Source organism: Eretmochelys imbricata, chromosome 12, assembly GCF_965152235.1.
Source record: "Eretmochelys imbricata isolate rEreImb1 chromosome 12, rEreImb1.hap1, whole genome shotgun sequence".
Classification (NCBI taxonomy): domain Eukaryota; kingdom Metazoa; phylum Chordata; order Testudines; family Cheloniidae; genus Eretmochelys; species Eretmochelys imbricata.
The window spans coordinates 40794571-40811796 of NC_135583.1; the positions used below are offsets into that span (position 1 = coordinate 40794571).

A 17226-nucleotide genomic window follows, 5' to 3' on the forward strand; every position below is an offset into this window, starting at 1 on the left:
AGAGCTATCCATCTCCGTGGCTGTTTTACCACTCGGATCCACAGAGCTCGCTAACGAGCGGCTGAGTGCATCAGGCTAAGGCAAGTGCTGCTGCAAGAACCCTTTAATAGCACAGCCCATCCTGAGCCCTCCCTCGCGTCACTTCCTCCAGCCCATCTCTGGAGCCAAGGCCAGGCCGGCAGGGGGTGGGGGGGCTAGTCCCTGCGCCATGCCGACCTGCTCTCCCTTGTGCTCTAGCTCCCCTTGTAGGTGGTATAGGAGAAGGGACTGATCAGCAGAGGGATGTGCAGCTTCCGGGTTTGCTCTGTGACTGTGAAGACAACCTGGCAGAGACAAGGGAGAAGCCGGTTACGTGTGTGACAAAGCATGTGCTGGCTGGGGAGAGCCTTAGCCCCACAGCAGTTTGATCTGTCTCCAGACGGTCCCTAAGGCAATGTCAGAGCAGCGCCAGGGCGGGAGGAAATGTAACCCTTTCCCGTTGACACTGAGCAGCTCCAGGGCTGCTGCGGTTTGCTGGGGACAGAGCTGCAGATCAGCCGTGTAAAGTGCATCTGTGCTGCACTGAGCCCTAGTCACTCTGAGATGGCAAAGGCCATGGCTTTGGAGCAGGGAGATGGGGCCAGAGTCTGCTCCTGTACGCTGCTGTCAGACTGGAACTGCTGCCCTGCTAGGCCACAAGGCAGAGTTTACGGTGGAGTATCAACGAATTTGAGCCTTGGGCTCCAGTGCATTTGTAGCGTCTGTGGTAACTTCCCCTGACTTAGCAGAAGATTCTGGAGAGGCAGTCACAGAGCAACCCATGTCCTGGGCTTCAGACACTCCATGTGCTCACTGCCCCCTGGGTCTGCATGTGCTAGCAGACAGGGCTTTGTAGACAGGGCTGATTCTCCTCGCTCCTGCTTTAACCCAGGTGAGAGAGGAATTGGGCCCAGGCATGCTCCCGGTTAGTAGATTTACCTCCACATAGGGGTAGAAGCTAGTGTACCCCAGCCGCTGCCAGTAAGCCCCAGTGTCGAAGTGCAGCTTGTATGTGCCAGCCTTCACCTGCTCAGGAGCCGGGAAGAGCAGGCAGCGCCCATCCACGTTGGTAGAGCTGAAATCAAAACAAGTGTATCAAACTGAAGCTGTCCACGGCTCCCTCCTTAGTCCCCTGGAGCCTCCCTGCTGGGAGCCAGTCGCAGGTGCGGCTGAGCCAGGCGCAGCTGTTGGGATGACGTGCTCCCCGCATGGTCCTCATGAGCAGAGCAGGAAGCAGAAGGCACAGCAAGGAGAGGCGTGACAGCAGGGGAGAGCGCCTGGGGATGGGGCAGGCAGGGAGGTCCTTCCAGACGGCAGGAGCTGCCCCCAGGGACTCCAGGAGACGGTTTTTGGCCAGCATCACCTCATGCTGCGTGCACTTCACCACCCTGGGAGTTGATGGGGAGATTGAACTGTTCTGGGTCACGTCAGAGCGTAGGATCTGTCCTCTGCGGTCCGGCCTGCACCCCAGGAAGGCTGAGCCAGAGCGGATGGCAGTGCCCTACTGGAGTGCATCCCCATGATGCCAGGTGAGTGCGGAGTGGGGGCCCAGCGGAGCAGTGAGGCAGCTGCCAGGCCAGAGACCAGAAGGGAGTAATCCCCCCACCCCACAACCAGAGGGGAAGAGACTCCCAAACCCAAGGAAGGGAGCACCAGAGGAAATGGCTATGCATTGGCTGGGTCTGTGCCAGTACGCTGGCTGGCGGGGGGAGATGGAACTTGTGCCTGCTGCAGGCCCCAGCCCACTCTGCCAGAACCCATCCCGCAGCCTGCACCCCCCAGGGCCACCTTCTCCCTGGTGGCTGGGCTGGGCAGGTGCAGCCTGATCGACGGGGGGGCGGGGAGGGGGGTTGAAGGGCTCAGGTAACTGTTCTGTTGTGGGCTGGGATCAGACTCAGGTGTGAGGTGGGGGAGGGAAGCCTGAGGAAGTGGAAAAACGCTTTCCTGTCCTGCCCCCAGGCTTTAGCTCAGCCCGCCCCCCCCCCCGACCCCCAGGTCTTTGCACTTAGGGGGGTTGTGGGGTGGTGTGACGAAGCGGGACGGTTCTTAATGTTTCCTCTGAATAGTGTGGGGGTGCCTCAGTTTCCCCTAGGCAGTTCTTAAGTATCTAGGGGAGGGATAAGGGTGTATGATCATTGCAGAGCCCTAGAGGGCAGGTGGGTGCAGGGGTCTGGACACAGAGAATGGCTGACACCCTGTTTCCTGACAACTGATGGCCTGGGCCCTTCCCCCTGCAAGGTGAGAGCTAAAGGGTTGGAGAACAAAGGAATCCGGTGACCTCCTGGCCCGGGAAAGGGACAAAGCCCAGAGGAGGAGGGGCTGGAGGGAGTTTCAGTTTGGGGCTGGTTGGAGACATGGAGTGAAGGGCAGACGTGGTTGTCTGGCTCACTGCCCCCAAAATGGACCCAGCTGAGGGGTCCTGTTCTCTGCACCTGCAAGCTCTGTGTTAGACCTTGTTCCTGTCGTCTAATAAACCTCTGTTTTCCTGGCTGGCTGAGAGTCCTGTCTGACTGCGAAGTTGGGGGGCAGGACCCTCTGGCTTCCCCAGGACTCCGCCTCGGTGGACGCGCTGTGGGAAGCACACGGAGGGGCAGAGGATGCTGAATGCTCCAAGGTCAGACCCAGGAAGGTGGAGCCGGGTGAGCTGTGTGTCCTGCAGACAGGCTGCTCCCAGAGAGGAGACTTCCCCAGAGTCCTGACTGGCTTCATGGGGAGCAGTTCCAGAGCATCGCCCAGGAGAATCCGTGACAGGTGGCCTTTCCCTTCCAGGGGCAGCCCATCTGCCTCCCCGCACCTACCTCGTCATCAGCTCCCTCCATTGCAGCCCGGGGCCTTCGAGCCAGGACAGGTGCATTGCCAGGCCTGTTGCGGGCTGGCCCGTCAGAGTGTTCAACACGTGGATGGTCAGGGAGGTGCTAGGGGCCTCGGGCACGTTTCTGGCCTGGGACACAAGTTAATGAGCCAAGCGGGGCCCCTCACGCCGGGCCCCCGAAGCACCGCAGCCACTCCCCCACCCCGCGGCAGTGCCCGCCCCGCGGGGCGCACACTGGGGCGTGCAGCAGGGGAACAGCGTCTCTCTTGGCGCGCGCCGGTAAACGGGGAGGGATCGGAGGGCAGAGCACAGGGCACCCGAGCCTGCTCTACACTCCATTGCGATGGTGCTCCAGGCTGGGAAACTCCACCCGCCCTGCGCACCCTGGCTCTGCTGACCGGACCCCCTCACCCTCTGTACAGGCAGGGAGGGCAGTGGGACAATGCCTCCATCCGCCCAGCTGCCATCGCTCGGGGCGTGGAAATCCAAGTCTGACCCTGATGGAAACCCCCTGTAGCAGTGTAGGGGGGGTGCGGCGGGGCCCCGGCGCACGCTCAGGCCGATGTGGGGGGGAGGGGGAGGCGGGGCCCCCGGCGCACGCTCAGGCCGATGGGGGGGGAGGGGGAGGCGGGGCCCCCGGCGCACGCTCAGGCCGATGGGGGGGAGGGGGAGGCGGGGCCCCCAGCGCACGCTCAGGCCGATGGGGGGGAGGGTGAGGCGGGGCCCAACCCTGATTTCTGAAGCCCGCACAGCAGAACCGCTGCCCCCAGCAGTTGTCTAACCTCATGAACGTGGGGCATCGCCCCAGCAGCTCTGACGTGGATCGGGGCAGTGCAGAGCATTGGCCATTTGCCCCACTCCACCCTCCAGTCCCCTCCCTGTGGTACCATTCCCTGTAGCATGTTACCAGGGCTTAGCACTGGGAGCCAGGCCCCGGCTCTGCTTGCTGAGCTAGCGAGGCCAGTGAGTAACCTTGGGGCCTCGGCGAGGAGCAGGGCCTGGGGAGGGACTCGTGACTGCAATAGGGGTGTGCCAGCAGGAATTACCCCACACCCTGCCAGCTCAGCTGGGAGTCACTGTGAGCTGGTTGCAGTCCCACAGCAGGGGCAGGATCCCACGCCACGGGCAGCCTGCACTGCCAACAGGCATCCTGCTCACACTCTGGGCTGGGGCACTGTGGCACGGAGCTCCCTGGGAATCGGGGCATCCCCCTTTACCACAGCCCTGTCTGGGGTGCTCCACGGGCTCCCCTCCGAAGTGTAACTGCTCCCTAAGTGTAACTATAGCTCCTCCCTCGCCCGTCAGCCATTCCCGCAACAAGCGGGACCAGGGACCCTAGGGAGTGTTCTGTGCCCAGTTCCCAGTGCAACCTCTCCTGCTGGGCTCAGGCTTTTGATAGGTGGATCAAAGATTGGGGCTTCGTTCACATCCTCAACGTTCACAGTAACGGTGGCTGTGGAAGTTGGGAGAGACACGGAGAAGGGAATGTCGTTCACTGCGATAACGTTGAGGATGAACTGTCTTTGCACCTCAAAATCCAGGCCCTGGAAAGGAGGCAAAGGAAGGAGTCAGCTTTCCAGGAGAGACAAAATATAAACCCTGCTAACGCCAGGGAGAATTCCCAGAGAGGAGGGAGCAGGACTGTGAACGGCTGGGAGGCTATTCATCCTGCCCTTGAAGAGAGGACACACGTTAACCCGGTGGCAGAGGAACTCCGCCCATCAGCAGGCTCGCTTCAGGAAGGTCCCTTGAGCGCGCTGTTCCCTTCCCCGGGTGCCTTCCATCCAAGACCCCTCCAGTGCTCCACCCGCATGGGCCCCTCTCCGGGAGGGAGAACCATCCCCACCGCACTGGCGGGGATAAGGAAGCACTGAAGTTCTGTGACAGGATTGCTCAACTCTCAGTCCCCTGGTCTAATCCGTTGGCCGTGCTCCCTCCCCACTCTTCGGTGCAGTCCCACAGGGCCCGTGGGAGGTAGCGCACCGAGCTCTGACCCCTCATGGGCAGGCCCACAGCCCCTAACCAGATCCGGAGGGGGGAGGGAGAAATTTTGAGAACCTAAAGCCCCGAGTCCGTCCTACCAGACAGACTCTCCCCCCTGCCCCCCCTGAGCAGTGCTGGGAAGAGATTCAGAAGAGTAAGTCTCAGTAGAGTTGGTTCTGGGGTGGCTGAGGGAAAGCCCCTGCGCCCCCAGACAGAGCTGTACCTTCCCGGGGAAGGACTCGCACGCAGCAGGGCTCTGGGGACTAGGACTGGGAGCTCCCCAGGGCACCCTCTGCTGGGGATCGTGCTCCTGCAGCCTGAGAGCAGTGGTGGGCTGAGCCGGGCCGGTTTACGTTCCTGGGGTGAATGCGGGTGCATGCAGGAGGGGGAAGCGCTGCAGCTGAGGACCCCAGGAGCCGTCCCCCTGGGCCGTAGCATTTTCAAAGTCACGTCAAGGTAAGGCGCGGGAGCTGGGTGGGCACAACTCACCTGGGAAGTCTCCAGGAGCCCGTTGTTGTTGTTGGGATCCGTGGTTATGGTGAAAAAGCCCCCTTCGTTCCCTCTCACAATCTTGTACTTCGCCTGCCAGGCCGGAGAGCCCTGCTTGTCCCTGTCCGACACACTCAGCCTGGCAACCAGCACCCCCACTTCGTTCTCGGGCACCGTGGCTTGGTACTGCAATAGGAGGGACAGGCTGGACTGTAGGGCACCGCTCTGACTGGCTGGAGCCCTCCACACAGGGGCACAGCGCAGCTGCTTCAGCTGCTGGGCTCCAAAGGGAGCCGCAGCTGGAGATCCTGGGCCAGAATCACGACACCTATTTCCAGGGAGCGCTGGTGGACCCAGAGCTGCTACACTCTCCTCAAGGGGCCGCATCCATTGGGGGCGGGGGATGGAAAGTTGCATGAGTGTTCCAGCGACAGAAGACATCTGTCCCTGCAGCTGCTATTCCATAACTACACACCCAGGGCCAGGATCCACAGCTAGGGGAAATCAGCAATTTCCACCGGCTTCAATGTAGCTATGCCGAGCTAGGGTCTGGCTCTCAGCACTCAGGTACGAACACACACAACAAGCAGGTCCCCAGCTCCCGCAATGGCTAGCGGTACTTCCGTGAGGTTGCTGTGACGTTTACCTTTCACTCATGTTCCTAAAGGGAGCAAGTTCAGGCAACTTCCAGTTAGAGGCAAATGTTTTTGGCACAGAAGAATTTGATTCTCTAACCCCATGGAATAGTTCTGCCCCTTTGATTCTTCACCACATCTGAGGTTTAGTAACTTGACAGTTTTCTCAGGCATCTAATTCACTCTTTGCGCAGCTGTAGCTAATCAACTCCTCTGTGTTGGGAGTGGAGCTTCTGACCCGGGTAGTGCGAACAGAGAGAGAAGCAGGCGAGAGGTTACGTTACCGTGAGTGGGTCGAACACTGGAGCATTATCGTTGGTGTCTGTGACCTCAATCATTGCTGTGGCTGTGGTAGTAAATCCTTCGCCTCTTAAGTCGGCAGCCTGGACAATCAGCGTGTAGTTGGGGGTCACCTGCAAGCCACAAAAGCCAATTTGGGGTTAGCACCTGGAGGACACGTCAGCCTGCTGCCATACTGGCTGGGAATGGGCTTTGCCAGGCCTGGCCTCTCTGCCTCTTGGGGGAACTTGTTATGATTAGTTTCCTTGCGGTCAGAGCAGCCAGCAGGTGAGACAGGAGGTGTGAGCGTCTGAACTCAGCTAGCAAGCAACACCACTCCTCTGGCTGCGGGTGCCCGCTCGGGGGAGTTTCATCCACTGAAACCCGGCAGTAACAGGTAAGGAAATCTGCTTCACAATTCAGCAGGCAAGCTGTCATTGTCTCCTCTACTAAAAATGAATATTTCACATTGGTAGCCTAGAGCATTTTAACCATTCACTTTTCTTTTCAGTATCTACAGTGAACAGCTTGGGGGTTTTCTGCACATCTATCTGGGCTTGGACAATTAATCAATGACGTCAGTTTCACTTTGTATTTGTTAGAAAGTGGGTTTCCCTTGATCAGTAGAGTTCCCAGGGCAACCCCTCCTGCTGGGTGCAGGCTCAGCAAAACCATGTTTCGACAAAACCCAACGTGGTTCTGAGATTTGATGCATTTAAATTAGCTGAATTAACCAAACACGGCCAAACTATCAGGCCTCCCGTGCAGGGTCAGTTTCTAGTGCTGCAGAGATGCCCGTTGAACCCCCCACTGCCTCCCTGCCAAGCACAATTCACTCAGGCCGAGAGCTGGCCGGGCAGGGAAGGTCTAATATGGCACAAGAACCCAGGAGAAATGGAGACAGCAGAAGTTCGACAAAGACATCCTGCAGCGTGACACGGATTGTGCCGGACACCCGCCACTGTCTATGCGTCTTGATGCGGAGCTCGCACTTCAGAGCCTGGGGCCGTCCATCCTCTCTGTGCAAACGTAACTATGCAGAGCTAGGATCTGACTCCGACCCAACGCTGCAACACTCACCTCTCTGTCCAGCCCAGCTGCAATCACACTGATGATGCCATTCTCAAAGTTGATGGTGAACATCTGGTGGTGGGGTTTTTCAGGTATCTGCTGCAGGATGGAGTAAGCAATGACCCCATTGTAGGAGTTTACACTGTCGTCTGCATCTGTGGCTGTCACTTGCATCACGGAGGAACCTGGGCACGAGTTTAGAGCAACACTAATTTTCTCCTTCTAGGACAAAATGAGGCGGGAGACGATTCTCCAGAACGCACTGCCGGGACCAATCCCGCCCTGGCCCACCAAGGGGAACGGGGGAAGGTGACTAGATCAACCACCAGGCATTTCCCATCCCTAACGTCTGCCGATTCCTCTCTGCAGTCACCAAAGAAAGGGAATAAGATTGTAAGCGCCTCGGGGCAGGGGCCGGCTGAGTCGTCGGCCCAGAGCCATCGATCTCACTGGGGCGATAGAAAGACTGAAGCCCTAGGAGCGTCTCACAGGTAAACAGACGGCACAGTTTAGAGCCACATTTTTCTGATACCAAATTAGCTCCCCTGTTCCCTTCCAGTTCTCACACCGCCCCCATCAGCGCATCAAGCGCCTGCTCCCTGCCAGCCCCAGAGCCTTCTGCGAAGGTAACTGGTCCCCTCCGCGGGTTCTGTAGAGAGGCAGGTGGTCAACCCCAGGATGCCGACTCTCCTGCAGGATCGGGGGAAGGAACTGCTGGGTTGGAAGGGGAGGGAGAGCCTGCTCCAAGCCCAGCCACCCGCACTCTGGACAAGGCGCGTCTGCTCAGTGGGCAGATTTTAGACCCTTTGGGTTATTCTGGGATTTAAATTCTTCAAAGCAAAATTAACCCAACACTAAAACAGTCCCTGTCTCTCTCTCCTTGGAGGGAACCCTCCAAAGCCACATCTCATGACTGGTGTGTCTCAGCCCCCAAGTCGGGGGCTCTGCTCACATACCTGGCTTGGCTCCTTCTTCTATGAAGCCTGTGAAGACACTCTGGGTGAACTGAGGTTTGTTGTCGTTCTGGTCACTCACAGTGATGATGAACTCCATGGGGTCCTCCACAGGCTTCCCATTCGCAGACACAGCGTGAGAAAAGAGCTGCAAAGCCAGCACGGGGTGTAAGGCACCATTCAAGCCACCCCGTGAGGCCACGAGCAGCCAGCAGCACCCGCCAAACCCAGCCATGACTCTGAAAGCAGCGGCCATGCTTGGCTTGTGCATGGCGTTCCACGAATCCCTGCAGAACGGGAGCCCGAGCCTGGCTGGCTTTGCCAGAGGGGACTTGCCTTCGATTCCCCAACTCCAGCTGCTGGCTGACCATCCCCACCAGGGTCTTGAGTTCACATGCAGGCCACACGGAACAGGTCCCGCATGGGGGAATTCTGCCCAGCTCAGCCTAAGCCAAGGGTTCGGACAGCAGCCTTCAAAGGGCCCATCCAGCTCCCCTCCACACTCGGAGGATAATCACTGGCTGCCCATGGACAGTGAGGTCCTGTTACCCAGGGAGGGGCCAGTCTGGGCTGTCCCGACCCGTGTGGATTTATGGTTTCTCCTCCCTGCTGGGCCAAACCCCGACATCGGTAATGGACACGGAGCCACTGGCCAGCCCTGCTCTGCCCAGCAGAGACCCACGGGCCCGTGACGAAGCGTCCAGCCAAGCTTTCGGAGACAGGAGGTGCACGCTGAGTGCGTCTCCAAGCAGCAGGGGCCCTGCTGAGGCAACGAGCTGGTGCTAGGCTGTCAGCGTGCTCCAGGCCCGATTCTCACCGGTGCTGGGCCCCCTCAGCAGCACTCAGCACCTCGGGGAAAGAACCGGGCCTCAGGGCCAAGTGCTGACGTGGCCAAGTGACCAGGGCCAGGCACAGATCAGGAGGCAGTGCCCAGCTGGGATCAGCACCTCCTCTCTGGCTTTACTCTGCCAGGCCTCGGGGAAGAGACCGTGACGGGGGAGGAGAGGGCAGCTGCCCTCTGGACCATGCGGTACAAGAAACAGAGTGAGACCCAGTTTATCGGAGCCTCGGGCCCTGTCCCAGCCGCCTCCAAGCTCCATCAGCCCCTGAGAACATGCCCCTTCTCCATCCTTGGCACCCAGGGACTCACCGTGTAGTTGCTGATGTCTTCTCTGTCCAGCGGCTTCGTCACCTTTAGCTGCCCCGTCTCCCTTTCGATGATGAAGACGCCCACAGGGGGCTCGTCTGCGCCCCGCCCCGTGATGCTGTAGAAAACCTTGGTGGGGATGTTGGATTTGATCTGGTGCCAGAGAACGGGGCGGGTCAGCCGGGGGACTCTGAGCACGGGGGCCACCCCAGCCTGTGCTCCCCTCCCCGTCTGTCAAGGACCTGCAAGGAACTGCTCCCATCTAGGCTGCTCCCCACTTGCCTCGCTTCCCCCCAAGTCCCTCCCCTCTCAAACCCTTCTGCCCCTTGTAGATTCCTGGACACTGCCCCTTTTTCACCAAGCAGCACCAGCATCTTGGGGGACGCCCATGGCAGCCCTGCTGCCTCTGCTGGGATCTCTCACCTTTGGCTGAGTTGGGACCACCAGAAGCCACTATTGTACATGGGGCCTGAGCTACACGGGTGGGGGGCAGTAAGGGCTGGTGGGGGATAAATAGAAGGTTAAGAAAGGGGCAGGGTCTGAAAAGGGATGTACTGGAGCATAAAAGAGGAGAAATGACACTTACCACCCCAAACATCAATGAGGCCCTACCCAGTTGCCCCAGAGGAAGCCCTCCCCCCAGTTAGGGTGAGGCAGGTCAGCAAGTTAACGTGGGGAGAGGACGCTCGCCTTGCGGCCACCCTGAAGGAGAACCAGGGCATCTTACATCAGAGCTGTCAAATGGGCAGATGCCTTTGCCATCAGCACACAATTCTGCTAAAGGTGCTGTTTATAATACACGCAAATTATGTTATATTATGCAAATTACCACACTAGTGATTTGCATAACACATTATACATGGAGCTGCGCTCAACTTGGCAGTATAAATTCCCCACAGCTCCCCATACACACCTTGGCAAGCAGCTAGTGCTGGGCCACCACCCACCACACTGCCAAAGGCCTCCCATACCTGAGCCAGCAGCTTGGGGAAGGGCCCCCTCTCATTCTCAGGGCAGTTGATTGGAGGGATGACCCAGTCCCTCTTCTGCCTCTTCCGGCCAGGGCTGGCCTTTGGGACCGTCAGCCCATCTGCCTGAAGGCAGGGGAGGAAGTCCTGCAGGGGCAGAGACAGCTGCTAGGCAGGGAACTGGGGAGGCGCCAGGAACCCCAAACAGCCAAAGGAGGAGGTGTGTTTTGCCTGGGAAGTGGTGCTGTCCCACTGCCTGCTGCTAGGTGTCTGGAGGGGTTGCAGGGTTTTCACTGCTGATCCTGACCAGGGATCCTGGGACTGGATGTGGAAATGCCCCATCAGGGCTGCTGGAGCCCGTGCAGGGCTCTAGCCTGGGCATCCTGCTGCTGGGGCCAGCCTGAGTGGGTGGGAGACGCTGGTTAGTGTCCCTGGGGCTGCTCTGCAGGGCCGGGGGCAGCAGGCTCCCTGCGGGGCTCCCACCAGCCTACGCTCCCTCGGCGGCTGCTCTCTCCTTCGCAGCTCCTGGAAACTGGCCGGAAAGCCCAGGTGCTGCCTTCGATGAGAGGGGGCTCAGAGCCCTGTCCTGGAACCAGACGCCCCGGCATACCACAGGAGCCAAGGCTGGGCACGCACTGAGGCCAGGGCAACGTCCAGCCCCCGGCACAGGCCACTCCGGAGCAGGGCTGGAGTTGCCAGCAGCGGCCCATTCAGTGCAGGTTCCCAACACCCCCCCATGGCCGTCCACGGCCCACGACCATGGGCAGCAGCACCCAGCCCACCACAACGGCACCCAGGGGCCAGGACAGGCCTCTTCCAAAGCAGCTGACCCTAGGTACCAATGCTCCCTCCCCTTCCAGGACAGGCGGGGCTCAGGAAGGGCATGGGCAGCCTCTCTGAGAGCACAGGCTGCAGCCGTCAGGCAGCCGTGGGCAGAGGGACGGACCCCCCTGGGCTGTGCCACCTTCCCTTGATCCCACGCCCTGCCCCCTGCCCTGCCAATGTCTGCTCCCCTTCCCCATCCCCCACCAACGAGCCCACCCCATCCCATGCCCCCCAGGGCCCGCAGGCTCTTCGCACCTCCCAGATCTGCCTGCCCCGCCAGGCCCTGTGCTCCCCCTGCCCGCCCCGGGGACCCACGCACTCCCGCTGGAGTCTGGACACTGCCCGCTCTGCCATCCACACTCCCCTTCCCCCCGCCCCGCTCGCTGTGTTGGACCCTCCCCGCCCCCAGTCCCTGGGGGCGAGGGATCCCCCTACCTGCGTGAGGAGGAAGAGGAGGCTGAGAGTGGAGCAGCGCATGGCTCTGGCTGTCTGCTGGCCCAGTGAGAGCCTCCCTCTGGCTGGCTGGCTGGGCCCTGGGGTGGCTTCCCCATGCCCCCACCCCGACCTTCAGCAGGGGCAAAGTCTGCGTGGTGAGCTGGATTTCGGGAAGAGTTTGTGCTGCAGGCTCCAGCAGGCCTCTGGGGCAGCCTCCTGCCCAACCCAGTCGTCCCCCCCGCCCCTGTACCTCCATCCCCTCTGCCCAGCCCAGGGGAATGTCCCCGTTTCCCCTCCCCACCCCGTACCTCCATCTCCTCTGCCCAGCCCAGGGGAATCCCCCACCCCCACCCATACATCCATCCCCTCTGCCCAGCCCAGGGGAATGCCCCCGTTTCCCCTCCCCACCCCGTACCTCCATCCCCTCTGCCCAGCCCAGGGGAATGGCCCCGTTTCCCCTCCCCACCCCGTACCTCCATCTCCTCTGCCCAGCCCAGGGGAATGGCCCCGTTTCCCCTCCCCACCCCGTACCTCCATCTCCTCTGCCCAGCCCAGGGGAATGCCCCCGTTTCCCCTCCCCACCCCGTACCTCCATCTCCTCTGCCCAGCCCAGGGGAATCCCCCACCCCCACCCATACATCCATCCCCTCTGCCCAGCCCAGGGGAATGGCCCCATCCCCGCCTCCCCACACACAGACCCCCGCTTGGGGGAACAGCCTCAGCCTGGCCTGGAGCAAGAGCTGGGAGGGAGCAGGGTGGCAGCCCAAGTTAATTATTATCGGCCTTGTGCAAGGTGCTGCAGACACAGTCGCCAGGCCCTGCCCTGAGGTTTCCAAGCGACACTGGCCAGACACAGGGTGGGGGAAGGGGTACAGTCCGCAGGCAGGGTGACCCACGCGATGGGGCACGAGCCCGCTCGGGGGGTGGCTTTGCCGAGGAGGGGCAAGGCTGGAGCACGCAGCTGATCAGCCCAGGGCAGAGTCTGCTCACAGCTGCAGACCCCTGGGAGGAGCAGTGGGAGCTGTCCGGGGTTCTCTGCTCGGTGTCCCCCTCTGGATCCTGCTTTTGGAGCCCTGAGCCTCACTCCTGACCCTCCCATTCATCAGTTGGCCCCAGTCCTTATTTCAATCCGGGGTCCAGTAGCTCCTCCCCTAGGCTGGGGGAGGGCAGCACCCCCTTCCCCTCCCCTGCCTCCTGGACTTCCATAGGTGCAGCAAGTGCTCCAAGGTCCCTGCTCTGGCCAATCCTGCCCCTGCTCCAGGCTCTGGCTGGCTCCTCCCTGCAGCTTTCCCCCACGGTGATGAGGAAGGCCCCCCCCTTGGTCCTAGTGCCCAGAGGATGAGGGGTGGCCCCCACCCCAGAGGAGTGGCTGGCATGTTACTGGGCCTGTTTGCCAAATGCTGGGCCCCTGTGGCGCCCTGTTCATTTCACTGCACTTGAGGGGGCCCAGGCCCTGTCACCCCTCGTGTCAACAGCTCTTCCCGGCACACGTGTGGGGGGGCTGCGTTTCTCAGCGGGGCACGGGGGGGGGGCTGCGTTTCTCAGCCGGGCACGTGGGCGGGGCTGCGTTTCTCAGCGGGGCACGGGGGGGGCTGCGTTTCTCAGCGGGGCACGGGGGGGTGGCTGCGTTTCTCAGCGGGGCACGGGGGGGGCTGCGTTTCTCAGCGGGGCACGGGGGGGTTACGTTTCTCAGCGGGGCACGGGGGGGGTTACGTTTCTCAGCGGGGCACGGGGGGGGGCTGCGTTTCTCAGCGGGGCACGGGGGGGGTTACGTTTCTCAGCGGGGCACGGGGGGGGCTGCGTTTCTCAGCGGGGCACGTGGGGGGGGTTACGTTTCTCAGCGGGGCACGTGGGGGGGTTGCGTTTCTCAGCGGGGCTCTTGGCAAGGCAGCTGTGTTTCTCAGCGGGGCACGTGGGGGGGGGCTGCGTTTCTCAGCGGGGCACGGGGGAGTTACGTTTCTCAGCGGGGCACGGGGGGGGTTACGTTTCTCAGCGGGGCACGGGGGGGCTGCGTTTCTCAGCGGGGCACAGGGGGGGGGCTGCGTTTCTCAGCGGGGCACGGGGGGGGTTACGTTTCTCAGCGGGGCACGGGGGGGCTGCGTTTCTCAGCGGGGCACGTGGGGGGGCTGCGTTTCTCAGCGGGGCACGGGGGGGGTTACGTTTCTCAGCGGGGCACGGGGGGGCTGCGTTTCTCAGCGGGGCACGGGGGGGGGGTTACGTTTCTCAGCGGGGCACGGGGGGGGCTGCGTTTCTCAGCGGGGCACGGGGTGGGGGTTACGTTTCTCAGCGGGGCACGGGGGGGGCTGCGTTTCTCAGCGGGGCACGTGGGGGGGTTACGTTTCTCAGCGGGGCACGGGGGGGGTTGCGTTTCTCAGCGGGGCACGGGGGGGGCTGCGTTTCTCAGCGGGGCACGGGGGGGGGCTGCGTTTCTCAGCGGGGCACGTGGCGGGGCTGCGTTTCTCAGCGGGGCACGGGGGGGCTGCGTTTCTCAGCGGGGCACGGGGGGGGGCTGCGTTTCTCAGCGGGGCACGTGGGGGGGGGCTGTGTTTCTCAGCGGGGCACCCTCGGGGTGCCCGCACACACCCGCTGCGGGGGCTGCCAGGCAGCTTGGTCAGGGCCTGCTGTGGCTTCGGAGCCCGCTGCCCACTGGCCTGCACGCGGTGCCGCAGGGGGTGCCCGCACAGCTCCTGCAGCTGGCAGGGCTGCTCTGCTCACGGGCGCGACGCCTGGCGCTGGAGAGGGCTACAGGCAAATGTGCATTTGGGGAGCTGGCTGGAGCCCCAGTGCCGGAGCCACCGGCCACCCCGGTGTGAGGGACGTCTGGCAGCTGACCCCTTGCAGGGCGGGTCTGGGAGCGCTGGGGAACACCAGCCCCCTAAGCAGCTGCAGCACACTGGGTGTGTCACCAGGCTCTATGGGCTGCAACCCTCAGCAAGGCCCCCTAATGCCCGTCACCCTTTCCTAGTGCTGCGGGGACGGCCTGTGCAATGCGGCGGGTCCCTCCGACTGACCAGCCACAGGGGATGTAAACGATTCCCACAGCCCACTTAGCCTGTTCCTTTGCTGTGGGTGGAGAATGCTGCCCTCCTGCTGGCTCAGATTACAGGGGTGGTAACAGGTATGAGCAGGTCCCCAGCCCACAGCTCTCCCCCCTAATTATGCCCAGTACACCTTACCCTAGGGGCACCAGGAGAGGGTCAGCCACAGCCTGGCCCTTGGGCTCCTCTGCCCCATTCCCTGCAGGGGTAACACAGGCCTCCTGTTCACAGATGCAGCTCCCAGCTCTGCCCTCAGGAAGGGAGTCAGCTGGCGCCAAGCAGAGACCATCTGCCCATCTCATCAAGGGCAGGGGGAGCTCATCAGACTCCAGGCATGGGCGGGCGCATCTCCCTGGGAGCTCAGGCCTGGCTGGGTTTGTGCCTCTCTTTCTGCCCTGCCGATGCAGGAGATGGGGCCAATGCAACAGTCTGAGCACCCTGCTTGGGGCGCCCACCCCCGAGTCCTGGTCTGAGCACCGCACCTGGGGCGCCCACCCCCGAGTCCTGGTCTGAGCACCGCACCTGGGGCGCCCACCCCCGAGTCCTGGTCTGAGCACCCGCCCAGGGCACCTGCCCGAGTCCTGGTCTGCGCGCCTGCCCGGGGCACCCGCCTGAGTCCTGGTCTGAGCACCCCGCCTGGGGCGCCCACCCCCGAGTCCTGGTCTGAGCACCGCACCTGGGGCGCCCACCCCCGAGTCCTGGTCTGAGCACCCCGCCTGGGGCACCCGCCCGAGTCCTGGTCTGAGCACCCCGCCTGGGGCACCCGCCCGAGTCCTGGTCTGAGCGCCCGCCCGGGGCACCCGCCCAAGTCCTGGTCTGAGCACCCCGCCTGGGGTGCCCACCCCCGAGTCCTGGTCTGAGCACCCGCCTGGGGCGCCCACCCCCGAGTCCTGGTCTGAGCGCCCGCCTGGGGCGCCCACCCCCGAGTCCTGGTCTGAGCGCCCGCCTGGGGCGCCCGCCCGAGTCCTGGTCTGAGCACCCGCCTGGGGCGCCCACCCCCGAGTCCTGGTCTGAGCGCCCGCCCAGGGCACCCACCCGAGCCCTGGTCTGAGCACCCGCCCAGGGCACCCGCCTGAGTCCTGGTCTGAGCGCCCGCCCGGGGCACCCGCCTGAGTCCTGGTCTGAGCACCCCGCCTGGGGTGCCCACCCCTGAGTCCTGGTCTGAGCACCGCACCTGGGGCACCCACCCGAGTCCTGGTCTGAGCGCCCGCCCGGGGCACCCGCCTGAGTCCTGGTCTGAGCACCCCGCCTGGGGTGCCCACCCCTGAGTCCTGGTCTGAGCACCCCGCCTGGGGCGCCCACCCCCGAGTCCTGGTCTGAGCACCGCACCTGGGGCGCCCACCCCCGAGTCCTGGTCTGAGCACCCCGCCTGGGGCACCCGCCCGAGTCCTGGTCTGAGCACCCGCCTGGGGCGCCCACCCGAGTCCTAGTCTGAGCACCCCGCCCGGGGCGTCCGCCCGAGTCCTGGTCTGAGCACCCGCCCAGGGCACCCACCCGAGTCCTGGTCTGAGCACCTGCCTGGGGCACCCGCCCGAGTCCTGGTCTGAGCACCCCGCCCCTGAGTCCTGGTCTGAGCGCCCGCCCGGGGCACCCGCCCGAGTCCTGGTCTGAGCACCCGCCTGGGGCGCCCACCCCCGAGTCCTGGTCTGAGCACCCCGCCCGGGGCACCTGCCCGAGTCCTGGTCTGAGCGCCCGCCCGGGGCACCCGCCCGAGTCCTGGTCTGAGCACCCGCCCAGGGCACCCACCCGAGTCCTGGTCTGAGCACCCCGCCTGGGGCGCCCACCCCCGAGTCCTGGTCTGAGCACCCGCCTGGGGCACCCGCCCGAGTCCTGGTCTGAGCACCCCGCCTGGGGCACCCGCCCGAGTCCTGGTCTGAGCACCCCGCCTGGGGCACCCGCCCGAGTCCTGGTCTGAGCACCCGCCTGGGGCACCCGCCCAAGTCCTGGTCTGAGCACCCGCCTGGGGCGCCCACCCCTGAGTCCTGGTCTGAGCACCCGCCTGGGGCACCCGCCCGAGTCCTGGTCTGAGCACCCGCCTGGGGCACCCGCCCGAGTCCTGGTCTGAGCACCCGCCTGGGGCGCCCACCCCCGAGTCCTGGTCTGAGCACCCCGCCTGGGGCACCCGCCCGAGTCCTGGTCTGAGCACCCGCCTGGGGCACCCGCCCCTGAGTCCTGGTCTGAGCACCCGCCTGGGGCACCCGCCCGAGTCCTGGTCTGAGCACCCGCCTGGGGCACCCGCCCGAGTCCTGGTCTGAGCACCCGCCTGGGGCGCCCACCCCCGAGTCCTGGTCTGAGCACCCCGCCTGGGGCACCCGCCCGAGTCCTGGTCTGAGCACCCGCCTGGGGCACCCGCCCGAGTCCTGGTCTGAGCGCCCGCCCGGGGCACCCGCCTGAGTCCTGGTCTGAGCACCCCGCCTGGGGCACCCGCCTGAGTCCTGGTCTGAGCACCCGCCTGGGGCGCCCACCCCCGAGTCCTGGTCTGAGCACCCCGCCTGGGGCACCCGCCCGAGTCCTGGTCTGAGCACCCGCCTGGGGCGCCCACCCCCGAGTCCTGGTCTGAGCACCCCGCCTGG

At 63.6% G+C, this 17226-nt stretch overlaps 2 protein-coding genes across 2 annotated transcripts; both read right to left on the minus strand.

The window, feature by feature from the left end:
- Positions 1-233: 233 nt before the first annotated feature.
- Positions 234-3630, minus strand: LOC144273003 (5-hydroxyisourate hydrolase-like). The gene is made up of 4 exons (XM_077831437.1): positions 3613-3630; positions 2817-2959; positions 958-1093; positions 234-323 (listed from the first exon to the last, which is right to left on the minus strand). Exons 1-4 carry the CDS (start codon positions 3628-3630, stop codon positions 234-236), a joined length of 387 nt encoding a protein of 128 aa, XP_077687563.1.
- Positions 3631-4131: 501 nt separating this feature from the next.
- On the minus strand, positions 4132-10963 carry LOC144273005 (B-cadherin-like). Its single transcript, XM_077831438.1, has 8 exons — positions 10847-10963; positions 10359-10481; positions 9391-9540; positions 8244-8388; positions 7297-7472; positions 6222-6350; positions 5303-5488; positions 4132-4374 (listed from the first exon to the last, which is right to left on the minus strand). The coding sequence occupies exons 1-8, from the start codon at positions 10961-10963 to the stop codon at positions 4132-4134; spliced, it is 1269 nt and encodes a 422-aa protein (XP_077687564.1).
- Positions 10964-17226: the final 6263 nt, after the last annotated feature.